This window comes from Scyliorhinus canicula, chromosome 1 (genome assembly GCF_902713615.1).
Source record: "Scyliorhinus canicula chromosome 1, sScyCan1.1, whole genome shotgun sequence".
NCBI classification, from domain to species: domain Eukaryota; kingdom Metazoa; phylum Chordata; class Chondrichthyes; order Carcharhiniformes; family Scyliorhinidae; genus Scyliorhinus; species Scyliorhinus canicula.
Genome location: NC_052146.1, coordinates 192,002,611 through 192,018,529, shown reverse-complemented (window position 1 = coordinate 192,018,529; position 15,919 = coordinate 192,002,611). Strand labels below are relative to the sequence as shown.

The 15,919-nt window shown below is 43.8% G+C and overlaps 1 protein-coding gene across 3 annotated transcripts in view; it reads right to left on the bottom strand.

The window, feature by feature from the left end:
* The window catches only part of usta (uronyl 2-sulfotransferase a), a 109,892-nt gene that overhangs the window by 68,425 nt on the left and 25,548 nt on the right, over positions 1 to 15,919 (bottom strand). For 2 of the 3 annotated variants that reach the window (XM_038805274.1, XM_038805265.1), the window contains exons 3-4: positions 2,699 to 2,854; positions 576 to 655 (exon numbers count right to left, since the gene is read on the bottom strand). In XM_038805274.1, the coding sequence (XP_038661202.1) occupies positions 576 to 655; positions 2,699 to 2,854 (236 nt within the window). The remainder of the gene's footprint in view (positions 1 to 575; positions 656 to 2,698; positions 2,855 to 15,919) is intronic. The other variant, XM_038805273.1, reaches the window with a different exon arrangement.

Genomic DNA, 15,919 nt, shown 5'->3' with positions numbered 1-15,919 from the left:
TAGAATGTGACACTCACTACCACTTGATGTTGTGTGAGGTGAATAGCATAGATGCATTCTATGTATCTATGCTACCAACACGGTAGCACAATGTTTCAATGCGCCAGGGACCCGGGTTCAATTCCCGGCTTGGGTCACTGAAGTGTGGAGTCTGCACGTTGTCCCAGTGTCTGCGTGGGTTTCCTCTCGGTGCTCCTGTTTCCTCCCACAAGTGCTGAAAGACGTGCTGTTAGGTGAATTGGACATTCTGAATTCTCCCTCTGTGTACCCAAACAGGCGCCGTAGTGTGGCTGCTAGGGTATTTTCACAGTAACTCCACTTCAGTGTTAATGTAAGCCATTTGTGACACTAATAAAGATTATTATTATTTACAAACATCCCTATATGATGTGCTCAATTCTTGGCTTGAACTCATGAGCTTCTCAGGGAAGAGAGTTACCGATGAGTCAAGGTAGTATGCAGAGGATTAACTGTTACCACTTGTGGTATTTGTTTCACAAAAGATCATTACCACATTAACAGAAGAATTCACATTTCATAATTGTGCAAACACAGAAATAAACAGCGATTATTACCTTGTAAAATTGAGGAAATGGACATGTCGTGTATACAAGTAAGGTTGTTCTCCAAGGCTCACATTGTTCATTAATTCCATCTGTAAAAATGGGAAGGACAGAAAAGTCATGAGTTTTGAAATCAGACATTATTTAGCCCCTGGCATTTTTGCACTGTTTGTGCAATCACAGCTCTATACAAGGATGGCAATGGCTTCTATCAGAGGTGAGCAGGACAGTGGTTAGAACCACTGCCTCACAGTGCCAGGCACCTGGGTTCAATTCTCACCTTGGCGTACTGTCTGTGCAGAGTTTGCACATTCTCCCATTGTCTGCATGGGTTTCCTCCAGGTGCTCCGGTTTCCTCCCTTAGTCCAAAGATGTGCAAATTAGACAGATTGGCCATGTTAAATTGCCCCTTAGTGTACAAAGGTTAGGTGGGGTTATGGGGATAGGGCAAGGGAGTGGGCCTGGGTAGGGTGCTCTTTCAGAGGAGATGAAGACTCGATGGGCTGAATGACTTCCTTCTGCACTGTAGGAATTCTATGAAAAATCCCATAGCAGCTTCCTGTTTAGATGATAACAGGCTGACCAATCTTGGGTGAGTGCCCAGGACTATCGTGGACCTGTCCAGCTCAGGGATCAGCTTATTTAACCTGACAATGGAGGGTTGGTACCACAAAGCCAGAATGACCACGAAAAGGACTCCTCTTCCCTCAGGGATAGTCACTTGTTGGTTATATGACAATAGATCTTAGATTTAAAAAAAAAAAAATTTAGAGTACCCAATTCATTTTTTCAATTAAGGACAAATTTAGCCTGGCCGATCCACCTAACCTGCACATCTTTGGGCTGTGGGGGCAAAACCCACGCAAACACGGGGAGAATGTGCAAACTCCACACGGACAGTGACCCAGAGCCGGGATCGAACCTGGGACCTCAGCGTCGTAGGCAGCTGTGCGAACACTGTGCCACCGTGCTGCCGACAATAGATCATAGATGAGAACAGGTTGAACCCTTGTTGCACATCAGATCATAAAATCTAGACTCTTGCTATTTTGTAACCCAATCTCTCTGGATGCATGGGTCATGGCACATGATGCCAAGAGATGGCTGAAGGAACTTGATACTGTAAAGGGGGTGGGGGTAGAAAAGGTAGATAAGAGTCAGAAAGTAGACAGTGAGGGTAAAGGGGAGATGGTGGGTGGGTGGAGAAGCAGAAGCTAGGAATTCTGCAGAGAACAACTCACCTCCATCTACAAGGCACAAGTCAGGAGTATGATGGAATACTTGCCTTTTGCCTGAGTGCAGCACCAATAACACTCGTAAGGTTCATTCTGGACAAAGCTACCAGTTCAATTGGCACCCCATCCATCAACTTCAACATTCATTCCCTCCACTACCAAAGCAAAGTTTCGGCAGTGTGTACCATCTACCAGACGCTCTTCAGCAATTCACCAAGGTTCCTTTGACAGCACCTTCCAAACTTGCAACCTTTATCAGCTACAAGGGCAGCAGATGCATGGGAACATCACCACCTGGAAGCCTCACACTATGCGGATTTGAAAATATCTCACTGTTTTTTCACTGTCTCTGGGTCAAAATCCCAGAACTCCCTTCCTAATAGCACTGTGGGTGCACCTACACCACAGGGACCGCAATGGCTCAAGAAGTGGGCTAATCACATTCTCGAGGGCAATTAGGGACGGGCAATACATTCTGGCCTAGCCAGCAAAGATGTGAATGAATTATAAAAATAGCAGACCAATATCATGAGCAATTGATGACAGATGCAGGTCAGTACAAAAGCTTCTATATGATTTTATGTTCAAAGAGGGAGTATATTTTAAACAGAACAATATACTGCATATGCATTTGCCAATCAGATAAGAAATTGAGCAATTATAGTGGATAAAATAATGGATTTAGCCCCATGGTTGACTGCAGTGAGAAAAAAAGCAAAGGCCAACATTAGCAGAAGGATGGAAATGTTGCTGGCCAGAATCCAACTCGAGCAGTATATGCAGTTCTAGTCACCTTGTCATTCACTGCCACTATAAAGGTTGCAGAGCTGTGTACTGAAATGATTTTGGGTATCAAGATTCTACATTATTGGTAATGTTTATTACAAAAGGGATGCTGACCTGTTCAATTCTATTTAGCCTGGTTTTGTTGTGAATGTCTGAATTTATGAGGTTGAAATGGTTTTTCTCCGTTAAGACTCTCAATAACTGCACCACGGTCCGGCTTCCACATTTCCCGACTCTGTTGTAAACCAGCTGGCTGGGGAACGGTGGAACCTGTTCAGAATGGAAAAGCACAGCATGTTAAACAGCTGCTGTTGAGACATCTCAGTCATGGCAACATGAGGGGATTTGGTGTTCACTCCTTTATCTCTTTTTTAAAAATTTAGAATACCCAATTATTTTTTTCCAATTAAGGTGCAATTTAGCATGGACAATCCACTTACCCTGCACATCTTTGGGTTGTGGGGGCGAAAACCACGCAAACACGGGGAGAATGTGAAACTTAACGCGGACAGTGACCCAGAGCCGGGATCGAACCTGGGACCTCGGCTCTGTGAGGCAGCTGTGCTTACCAATGCGCCACTGTGCTGCCCACACTCTTTTATCTCTTGATCAGTCTTCATACTTATTATCAGCCAGCTACTTGACTATACATATCACTCAACTAGCCCAGTCGTTACCTGTCTAGATTATACACTGCACATCAAGAGTCAACTACATCACTGAATGTCCTCTGAAATGGCCTCAAGTCACTCAGCTGCATGAAACCACTACAGGTACAACAGCATTTTGGGGGTACGTACAGCAAGCACAAGGACAGTTCAGAAAGGGGGCTCATCGCCACATTTTCAGGGCAATTAGGGATGGGCAAAAAATTCTGGGTTGCCTGCGGACCCCACATGCCATGAGCGAATTTTAAAAAATCTTGTACTGTCTTCTGCTTGCATGGAAGGCACATAGTTCTCCAGAATCAGACAGAACTGATTTGAAATCCCAGTCACCTTGAGAATTACTTTAGATACAATAAACAGAATGCAGAGTACAATTTACTTCATATTATTTGAACTAAATTCATATCTGTCACTTAATTTCAAAACCAAGCACTCCCAAATTCCGGACTTCAATTTGTTTTCTGATCTTCCATGTGTTCCTCATCACTCTGCCCACTCTAGTGTGCAAACAGGTCTAGTTTGCAAACAGAACGAAAGGGAGCTAGTTACAGTTTCAAATTTCCACCATTTGCAATTTGCACTAGACTCAAGAGTTTTATTTTAAATTAGTCAGGAGCTCCTCAATTTAGTACTATAGCTGGATCAAAGGAGAGAATCAAAATAACACGATGCAGGTTGAGAAATATAGAAGACTAGTTTATGGTCAGTTAAAAATCAAAACTGCTGTGTTTAGACCCGAGAAACCATGACATCAATTAAGAGTTTAAAAAATATATATTTTTATTCAAATGTTTATCAAAACATAATTTTTGCATAACCGTTAACAACATTTAAAAAAGAACATGAATATGTAACATTCCCCCCGAGTTGCTGCTGGTGCTGGCATTTACTGCTCTCCTCGAAAGTCGAGGAACGGCTGCCACCTCCGAGAGAACCCGTCATGGACATTCTCAAGGCAAACCTTATTTTCTCAAGACTGAGAAACCCAGCCATGTCACTAATCCAGGTCTCTACACTTGGGGGGCTTCGAGTCCCTCCACATTAAAAGGATCCATCTCCGGGCTACCAGGAAGGCAAAGGCCAGGACGTCGGCCTCTTTCACTCCCTGAACTCCTGGATCGTCTGACACACCAAAGATCGCTATCTCTGGACATTGCCTTAGCAAATCCCTGCCAGGATCCCTTGAGAGCCGGGCATGCCTAGAACATATGGACATGGTCTGCTGGGCTTCCCGCACACCTCGCACATCTATCCTCAACCCCAAAGAACTTGCTCATTCTGGTTGCCGTTATGTGTGGATCACCTTAAACTGGATTAAGCTAAGCCTGGCACATGATGATGAGGAATTAACCCTGTTTAGGGCATCCGACCACAGGCCCGCATCCAGCTCCCCGCCTAGCTCCTCCTCCCACTTGCCTTTAAGTTCCCCCACTGGGGCTTCCTTCACCTCCTGTAGTTCCCGGTAGATGTCTGACACCTTCCTCTCCCCTACCCAGGTGCCGGAGACCACCCTATCCTGAATCCCGCACCAGCCTCCCCGAACAGGCGCCGGAATGTGGCGACTACGGGCTTTTCACAATAACTTCATTTGAAGCCTACTTGTGACAATAAGCGATTTTCATTTCATTTCATCCTGCGTGAGGGTAGCAACGGAAATGTCACCACCTGTTTTTTAAGAAAGGCGCATACCTGAAGGTATCTGAAAGCATTTCCAGGGGGCAAATTAAATTTCTCCTCCAGCGCTTTCAGGCTGGGAAAAGTTCCGTCTATGAACAGGTCCCCATCCTTTTAATACCTGCCCAATGCCAGCTTTGAAACCCTCCATTTATCTTACCCGGGACAAATCTGTGATTGTTGCGTGTCGTGGTCCAAACTGAGGCTCCCTCCACCCTTCTGTGTCTTCTCCACTGACCCCAGATCCTTAATGCTGCCGCCACCACCGGACTGGAGGAGTAGCGCACCGGCGAGGACGGCAGAGGTGCTGTTACAAGTGCCCCTATGCTTGTGCCTTTGCATAAGGACGCCTCTAACCGCTCCCACGTCGACCCGTCCTCCAGTACCCGTTTCCTAATCATGGCTATGTTAGCCGGCCAATAGTAGCTGCAAAAATTCGGCAGCGCCAGCCCGCCCCCCCACCTGCGCTCTAAATATAGTCTCTTTACTCGCGCCGTCTTATTTGCCCATACAAATCCCGTGATGATCTTGTTCACCTGCTTAAAGAACTTAGGGATGAAGATGGGAAGGCACTGGAAGACAAACAGAAATCTGGGGAGGACCTCATCTTAACGGTCTGCACCCTCCCCGCTAGAGAAAGCGGGAGCATGTCCCACCTTTTAAAGACTCCCTCCATCTGCTCTACCAGCCGGGATAATTTAAGCTTGTGGAGGGCATCTCAGTTTCGAGCCACCTGTATACCTAGGTACCGAAAGCTCTTCTCCATCATCTTAAGCGGAAGCTCTCCCAGTCTCTTCTCCTGCCCTTTTAATAAAGAGTTTTTATAAGATCCCCGATGACCAGAAGGTAGCAAATTAGATCTTCAGTCTACGCCGAGTTAGTCTGCCTTGGTAAACATAACAATAATGTGTTTCCCGCAGGAGGGGTGGAGATATACCCCGCTGGAGCGACTGCTGCTTCCGGATTTGGGAGGGAACAATTAGGGATATATACAAGTGGCTGGGGGAGCAGGGAGGCAAGCGGGTGGTGAAGGTCAAGGAGAAATGGGAAGTGGAGTTGGGAGGTAAGATCAATTGGGGAGTATGGAGTGAGGCACTGCGTAGGGTAAACATGTGAGGTGTGGGCGGGGAGAGAGATGAAAAAAGGGAGAAAATCTGTACAGACTGTGTAGTTGATTATTGGGAAGTATGTTTCCCGGGGCGTTTATTCGCTGTAACCTGTTTTGATGCATGTTTATAATCAAATACATTTTTTTTTAAAGGTGGGGGTGGAGGGAAAGAGGTGGAATACAAGTGATTCTAATACCTCTGAACTAGGGGAAAACAAAATTAGTCAGATTACCATTCCTGATCGTCATTAGGTGGATCCTGCTGAACATCAGGTACAAGATTGTACTTGTAGTGTTCGCCTTTTGCCAATCGCTCAGACACACCCTCTCCCCACAGTACTTTCACAGCTTGGATTTATTGCAGGTCAGTGAACACAGTTGAATCCAATTCCGAAAGGGAGGAAAAAAACAAGCACTGGAGAAACTGTTTCTCAGAGTTCTCTTCCCCCTGAGGTTGAGAAATGTAATTTCCACCGCACCAGAAACCCCCCCTCCCCACAATATGCTCACGAGTGTTTCAGGAGTCAAAGTGTTTGAAGCTTATACAAGCAACATACAGTGAGCTGATTCCTAAAAACCAATACTATTAATACCACAGAAGATTACTGTGTCACTTTTGTGGCTTGAATATTTGATGTAGACACAGAGAGCCACAGTTCCATAACTAACCTAATGTGTATGTCAAACCAGTCTGCTTACCAAACACTGCGTCTCTGTTCTGATCTAGGGCTGGAGTTTGCATACCTGCTGTTTCCAGAACCACTGTGCTGCATTCATGGCAGGGGCTAAATGGACGCCTTTATTTGAGTTGAGAAGCAGCAGACAAACAGAAAGTTTCAACTATGCTAATTTTTAAAAAAATCTAACACGGTGTCTGCTGAAAAGGCAACAGATTTACTGAGGTCACAAGGCAGAGTTTATCGACACAGCCATATATCGCAGTCTTCAACTCACCTGAGGCTGAAAGGAACAAGACTGCGATTTTTCTTGTTGGCCACTTATAAGAACTTACTGCTGCTTTTGCCCTGAAACTGAATTCCTTGTTTACTGCGGTAATAAAAAAATATCCTGAGTGTGTCATAAAGGCACAATTTTCATCAACCTCTGGCAGTGCACAAGGAAGCAGCAGCAAACATGCTTTTACAGAAAAAGAAACCATTTACATCTGGAGAAAACGCTGACAGGGAGTTAACATAAATAATTTGCCCGTCTCTATTTAATTGGTCTTTTTTTATAACTTTGCTGTTCTATTCATTTTAAGATGCTGTCCTCTAGTCTTTCTCTTTGAGCTTTTGCCCCTCAGCTTAAATCAGATTGTTTTTATCTTTTTACACACATTTTCCTTAGGAATTCCAGAGTGTACAGTAGAGAAAACACCATTGTAGTCCCTCAGGCTGATCCAGAAGTATAAAGCATTCCACACTGCTCTATCTTCTGAGCTCATTTTCTTTCTCTGTCAAATATTTACACAGCCCCTTCTTGAATTTACAACCATGGCCAGTCTGTTCCATACACATTTGTTTTAAAAACTTGGAAGACTTCACTAAAGTCTCCCATGAATCTTTCTTACAGTATAAATATTCCCAATTTCTATAGCATATAGGGAGGCCAAATGAGTGCAGTACTGAGGTAATGCTGCACTATCAGAAGTGCCACCTTTCATTTGAATAGTTAAATGAAGGCCCCCATCTGCTCCCTTGGGTGGATGTGGAAGGTTCATAGTACTATTCAAAGAAGATCTGAGGAGTTCTTCTCAGTATCCTTGCCAACACAGCATTAAAATTAGATTTTCTGGTGGCACCCACTAGTAACTACACAGAAATATGGGGATACGACAGATAAATATGTGTTGGATGATGGACCTGAAGGGAGGGTTTTAGACTCCTCGGATATTGGGACACGCCCTGGGGAGTTCTTGTACAGGCCAGAGGGATTGCACCTGAACATAACCTGCAGCAATGTGGGGTGGTTTGCTGGTGCTATTGGAGAGAGTTTATACTAACTTGGCAGGGAATGAGAACCAGGAGGTAACATTAAAATGGAAAAACAAGATGTACAAAGAATAGAATTTACAGTGCAGAAGGAGGCCATTCCGCCCATCGAGTCTGCACCGGATCTTAGAAAGAGCACCCTACCCAAGCCCACACCCCCACCCTATCCCCATAACCCAGTAACCCCACCCAACACTAGGGACAATTTTGGACACTAAGGGCAATTTAGTATGGCCAATCCACCTAACCTGCACATCTTTGGACTGTGGGAGGAAACCGGAGCACCCGGAGGAAACCCACGCAGACACGGGAGAACTTGCAGACTCCGCACAGACAATGACCCAAGCCGGGAATCGAACCTGGGAACTTGGAGCTGTGAAGCAATTGTGCTAACCACCATGCTACCGTGCTGCCCCAAAGAATTGAGACAGATAGATAAAGTGAGGTTGTGTAAGAGGGAATGCAATAAAATTGAAGGTAAGTTTTCAGTGCATGAATGTGAATGTGGTAAATAAGGTTGGTGAGCTGCAGGCACAGATACCCATGTGGGAACATGAATGTATGGCTCAAAAAAGGGCAGGACTGGGCATTAAATATTTCTAGATACAAAGTGTTTAGCAATGACAGTGTAGGAAGGAAAGGAAGAGAGGTGGCAGTGTCGATTAAGGACATTGTTAAAGTGCCTAGGAGAGAGAGAGAGGATGTTCTCGAGGAGTCAAGGGAAAATTCTACTTGGTTAGAGCTAAGAAACAATACAGGCTCCACTACAATACTAGGTTTATTCCATAGGCCTCCAACTAACATGGAGCAGCACGGTAGCGCAGTGGTTAGCACAGTTGCTTCACAGCTCCAGGGATTGGCTATGCTAAATTGCCCTTAAGTGTTCAAACAAATAGGGCAGCATGGTGGCGCAGTGGTAACACTGCAGTCTCACGGCGCTGAGGTTCCAGGTTCGATCCCAGCTCTGGGTCACTGTCCGTGTGGAGTTTGCACAATGTCCCTGTGTTTGTGTTGGATTCGCCCCCACAACCCAGTGTGCAAGGTAGGATTGAACACGCCAAATTGCCCCTTAATTGGAAATAATTAACCGAGTGTGCTAAATTTTTTTTTTTAAGTGTCCAAAAAAGGTTAGGTGCGGTTACGGGGATAAGATGGAGGTGTGGGGACAGGTAGGGTGCTCTTTCTAAGGGTGGCTGCAGACTCGATGGGCCAAATGGCCTCCGTCTGTACTGTAAATTCTATTCTATGATAACAGGAATGCAACAGAGGAACGCATTTGGAGGAAATTACAGAGTGTTAAAACAAAGTACTAAGTCACAGGACAGGATTTTCTTGCCTGCCCCACCAGCAGGATTTTCCAGGCTCCTCTGTGGGTTCTCCAAGAGCAGGCTGGGAAAGCTTTGCAAAATATCGTAGACTTCAGCAGGTCTGGAAGATTTCGATAGCAGTCAGTGGCGAACTCCAGTGCAGGAAACGCACCGCTGGTGGGGGACTATGAAATTTCAGCCATAACGTGGGTCTTTACTTATCCAAATACAGACTAGGACAGAGAGGAGGAAAGAGTTTTGAAAACATGTTCAAGAGAATTTTCAACAACACGATATTCCCAGTACAATCAGGAAGGAGACATTGTTGGATCTGGTTCTGGGGAATGAGGTAGGACAAGCGCATGTCAGTTAGAAAACCTTTAGGGAGCATTGATCAGAATAGATCTGGTCCAGGTAAATTGGAATCAAAGAACGGCGGGCAAATCTATAATTCAACAATAAGAGACCATTTGGATGCAGTCGAGGCACATTCAGAGGGCGGGGGTCAGAGCGCCCTGGATGATAAAAAGAGGGTGAGATAAAATAGAAAAAGTAGGCATAGTGTCCGTGTGGAGTTTGCACATTCTCCCCGTGTCTGCGTGAGTTTCGCCCCCACAACCCAAAGATGTGCAAGGTAGGTGGACTGGCCATGCTAAATTACCCCTTAATTGGGAAAAAAATTAATTGGGTACTCTAAATTTAAAAAAAAAGAAAAAGTAGGCATATGACAACGGTCAGATTCATAACACAAAGTGAGATTCAGGCTGAATTTAGAGGTTCCAGAAGGAAGTGTAAAAAGAAATAAGAAAAGTGAATGCATGAGAAGGAAATTAAAGTCAACATTAAAAGGAATCCGAAAGTCGTCTATAGGCATATAAATTGTACAAGAATAGGACCGATTAGAGACTAAAAAGGGGATTTACACATGAAGGCAGAAGGCATGGACGATGTACTAAATAAGTACTTTGTACTAGTTTTTACCCAAAAAGATGCTGTTGCCAAAGTCATTGTGAAAGAGGAAGTAGTTGAGACATGGAGGGATAAAAATAAGTGATGAAGAGGAGATATCTGACAGGCTGGATGTAATTAAAACTGATAAGTTATCAGGGACTGAGGGAAGGACAGATGGAAATTGCCACAATCTTCCAATCCGCCTTAGATCAAAGGGGGTTCCGAGAGGTCTGGCAAACTGCAAATGTTACTCATTTATTCAAAAAGGGTGTGACGATAAACCCAGTAACTACAGGTCAGTCAGTTTAATCTTGGTAGTGGGAAAGCTTTGAAATTGATAATTCAGGACAAAATTAACAGTAATTTGAACAAATATAGATTCATTAAGGAAAACCAGGGCCTTGTTACGGGAAAATTGTGCTTAGTAAGTTGGTTTTCTGTTGAAGTAACAAGGTTGAGGAGAGTAATATGGCTGATGTGACACAGACTTTCAAAAGGCATTTGATAAAGTTAAAAACCATGGATGGCAGCAAGGAGATGAGGTTGGCTGTGGGACAGGTAGCGAAGTGTGACAGGGGTCAGTATTGGAACCACAACAAGATTGGAGTGGTGCAGGAAGTGACTTCAAAATTTGCAGATGACTCAAAACTTGTAACTATTATGAACTGTGAGGAGGATAGTGATAAAACTTCAAGAGGACATAGACAGGCTGGTGGAACAGGCAGACACGTTGACAAATGAAAGCTAATGCAGGGAACGAGGAAAGGCAATACGAAATACAAGATCAATTCCAAACAGGAATCAGGAGAATAGGACTTGAAGGTGTATGTGCTTAAATCGGTGGGAGCTGGCAGGACAGGGTGAGGAAGCAGTTAAGAGGGCATAAGATCCTAGGATTTATAAATAGAGGTTTAAGAGTACAAGAGCAAGGAAGTTATTGTGAACCTTTATAAAACTGCTTTGGCTGCAATGGGAGCAATGCACTTCAAAAGTAATTAGTTGGTTGCGAAGCACTTCGGGCTGTCCTGAGGTTGTATTAAGCACGACACAAAACAAGCCTTTCTTTCTTCCAGACAGATGCCATACACAAATTTCTCATTTCTAGGGTCCTCTATCCCACCACTCTCGTGATACACCTCAAGATACAGCTTTAGTCAAGACACACAGTGCTGACAGTTTATACCAGATCCATACCAACATAGTGAGAATATAAGCAAGTCATGGTGGATATTACGTGTGGATTTTCAGGTAATATTTCGACAATGTGCCACAAAAGAAATATTATGCAATATTATTTATTTAGCACATGGCTAAATCGCTGGCTTTGAAAGCAGACCAAGGCAGGCCAGCAGCATGGTTTGATTCCTGTACCAGCCTCCCTCCCCGAACAGGCGCCAGAATGTGACGACTAGGGGCTTTTCACAGTAACTTCATTTGAAGCCAACTTGTGACAATAAGCAGTTTTTTTGGGTTTTTTTTTATTAAGGCAAGTGCTTGGAAAGAATGCATCCACATGAATTTTCAATGATTTGCTTCAGTAAACTTGAATATTGAAGCTATTTTGGAAACCAACAAAAAGCAATCTGCAAGTTGATGAAAAAAAGGGAAAAAATAAAATGAGCGTAATCTAACCAGGAATATTAAAAAAAATTGTGAGTATAGAAAAAGGAGTGCAGTATTGAAAATAAAAGGTTCCTTAGAGTTAGAGACAGCGTATGTTATTATGAGAAGGCATTTTCAAGTCGTCAGTCATTGTGAGTAATGGAGTGCCGCAATAATTAGTGCTGAGGCTTCAGCTATTTACAATCGATATTAATGGCTTAGATGGAAGAGATCAAAAGTAATGTATTTATGTTTGGTGATGGTAGAAAGCTCGATGGGAAGGTATGCTGTGAAGAGGAGATAAAGAGGCTACAAAGTGACGTTGACAGATTAAGTGAATGGACAAGTTGGCAGATGGAGTATAATGTGGGTAAGTGTGAGGCTATTCACTTTGGTAATAAGAATGAAAAAGCAGATTTTTTTTTTAAAAAGGTATGAAACTTGTAAATGTTGATGTTCAGAGAGACTTAGATGTAACGTTATCATACAGGTACAGCAAGCAATTAGGAAGGCAGACGGCATGTTGGTCTTTACTGCAAGAGGATCGGAACGTAAGAATAAGGAAGTCTTGCTCAAACCGCAAGGTGCTGTGGTGAGACCACATCTGGGATATTGTGTGCAGTCTTGGTCTCCAAATTTAAGGAAGTATGTACTTACATTGGAGGTGGTACAGCGAAGGTTCACTAGATTGGTTTGTGGGATGAGAAGGTTTAACTGTAATGAAATGCTGGTAAATTGGGTTTATACTCTCTGGAGTTGGGAAGAAAAAGAGGTAATCTCATTAAAACATAGGAGATTCTGAAGGGGTTTCATAAGGTTAAACATGGCTAAACCCTGGCTGGTGAATTTAGAACATGGAGCACAATTTCACGATAACGGGGAGATCATTTAGGATTGAGATGAGGAGAGACGTCTTCACTCGTTGAGTATAGTTAAGATTGAGATAAACAGATTTTTGGTCTCGGGGGAATCGAGGGATTATAGGGAGCGGGCAGGAAAGTGGAAGGGGGCAGAAGATTAACCATGACCATATTGAATGGCAAAGCAAGCTTGAGGGGCCCTGAGGTCTACTGTTCCTATTGATTACATTGTTATGTTGTGCTGTTGGTGGAAGGACTGAATATTTAAGGTGATGGTTGTGGTGATGTTTAAGTGGGCAGGTTTGTCCTGAATGGTATTGAGCTTCAAGTATTGTTGGGGCTCTACTCAGGCAAATGGGAAGTATTCCATCACAGTCCTGGCCTATACCTTATAAGAGCTGCAAAGGCTTTGAATCAGGAGAGTCACTTGTTGCAGAAAAACCAGCCTGATTGCTCTTGTCGCCATAACATCTATCTGCCTGGTCCTGTTACGTTTTGGTCACTGGTGATCTTCAGGATGCTGAGGGTTGGAGATTCAACAATTGTAATGCCACCATTGGCACATAACAGCTCAAATTTGGATGTTGTTTAAGCTTTGTGCACACGCCACTGTCTGCTTTATTAACTCAGGAATTAAATGGAACGGAACACCATACAACTGTCACAATCTCTTGACTTTATGATGGAGGGAAGGTAATTGATGAAGCAGCTGAATATGGTTGGGCCTAGGACACTGTCATGAAGAACCCATGTAAACAATGTAATGAGGCTGAGATGACTGACCTCCAGTAATCACAGCTGTCTTCCATTGTGCAAGGTATGACTTCCAGCCAGAGAAACGTATTCCCTTAAACCATACTGACTTCAATTTTGCGAGGTCAAATGTTTTGATGTCAAGGGCAGTCACTCTCACTTGTAGTGAATACAGTTCTGCTGCTGCTAATGACCCACACCATCTCATGGATGCTCATTTTGGTGCTGTAGGATGTGTTTTAAATCAATTCCGTTTGGAACAGTTGTAGTGCGACACGACTTTGTCTTGACAAAGACCTCTACTAACAGTGTCCCTCTTAATACTTGATAGCTGTCCATGGTAATAATGCAGATGCATTTGTGACAGGTAGATTGACGAGGATAAGCTCAAATATGGTTTTCCCTTATTCTCTTACCACCTGCACAGGCCCAGTCTGCCAGCTATGTATTTCAGGACTTTTCCGGTTAGGTTAATTGTGGTGCCACCATACCACCCCGGTGATGAACAATGAAGTCCCCAAACCAGATTACATTCGGATTCCTTGCCATCAGCGCTATTTCCAAGTGGTGTTCAACTTGAGAGGTACTGACTCATCAGCTAAGGGAGACTGGTGGCTGGTAATTAGCAGATTTCATTGCCTGAAGGACTGCCATGGATAGAAACCGCTGAGTTGGTATAAATTGGTGCGTTTCAGATATACAGGAAGAGATAGTGATCGATGTCCCAGGGATCTGCGCTGGGAAAACTGCTTTTCATTTACGGAAGTGATTTCTTTTTTTTCCCTTTTTTAAAAATAAATTTAGAGTACTCAATTATTTATTTTCCAATTAAGGGGTAATTTAGCATGGCCAATCCACCTAATCTAGACATCTTTGGGTTGTGGGAGTGAAACCCATGCAGACATGGGAAGAATGTGTAAACTCCACATGGATAGTGACCCAGGGCCGGAATCTGAATCCGGGTCCTCAGCGTGTCGGCAGCAGTGCTAAACATTGTGCCACCGTGCCGCCCAATGGAAGTGATTTCTTTTTTTTAAATATAAATTTAGGTTACCCAATTATTTTTTCCAATTAAGGGGCTTTTTAGCATGGCCAATCCACCTACTCTGCACATTTTTTTGGGTTGTGGGGGCGAAACCCACGCAGACACGGGGAGAATGTGCAAACTCCACACGGACAGTGACCCAGAGCCAGGATCAAACCTGGGACCTCAGCGCCGTGAGGTGGTTGTGCTAACCACTAGGCCACCGTGCTGCCCTATGGAAGTGATTTCTAATAACACACAAGGACCAACATTTGTTGATCATTCTAAGTCAGACGGCATGACAAATTGGGAGGATGAATGCAAAAGGAAACAGACAACTTGGTTGAGTGGTAAGATAGGAGGGTATTGAAAACTGAGATGTGTGAAAAGAGTACATTTTAGAAAAAGGAATATGAATTAAGTAGTTTATAAACTAGAAATCCATTTTCAGAGCACTCATGCTTTCACGTTGATTTATATAATATAAAGCTTCGGAGACCATTTGCCAATGTAATGGTCTTTTCTATCAGTAGTGTCGCCAATGTATCTATGACCATGGATTTCTCTGTGCATTGTCTCTGCTGGGAGTGAAAACTCCCATGGTTATTGGTGGGGGTGGCTCACTGTATCAGCAAGAGAGAAAGAGAGAGATGGATAAAAATCTAGCAAAAAATGGGATGGAAGAATAAAAGAGGTATCATGGAATGTTTCCTCAACACATAGGTTGGCAAATAGAGCATGTATTTTCCAAGCTAGAACATTCCTATCCATGCTCCTTCTATGTCCTTGGTAAAAGCAATCACAATTCTGCAGACTTGCATCTTAACTTTCTCATACTGTCTATTCCCCAATTTGCTCCACTTCCTTTCTCTAACTGCTTCATTGAACCTTGTGCAGATTAAAAGTGACAAATCTATGACACCAGCTGTGCCCCTTTCCAAGTCAATTACAGTCATGTTCCACATTTCCTATTTTTAAGTGATATTGTGCAATTATTTGTGTGAAATGTAATTTGCAAATTATTTGGCACCTAGTAAGTAAAGTCACCATAGTCCCAGATGACCATAAGCTGTGTTCTCCTTTGAGGGGGAGAGCCGACTGGTGGTGATTTAACCTGAGGATCACCACACCTCAGGCAAGGAGCAAGGTTGAGAAGGCGAGGCCCTCATGAATAACTGTCTACTGCTGCACTGGCAGCTGGATGATGCTCCTCAACCAGCAGTTACCATCTCTGCCACCGCCTGGAGCTGTGATGCCTGCTGGATGAGTAAGTAGACAGAGCAGGCATTGAGCTATAGATTAAAAAAATGTTTGTGGGTTGGCTGGCTGGCGAAGGTACATTCAGGATTTGTATCCTGGGCTGTGCCATTGCCAGCTAAAGAAGGAACATAGTTGAA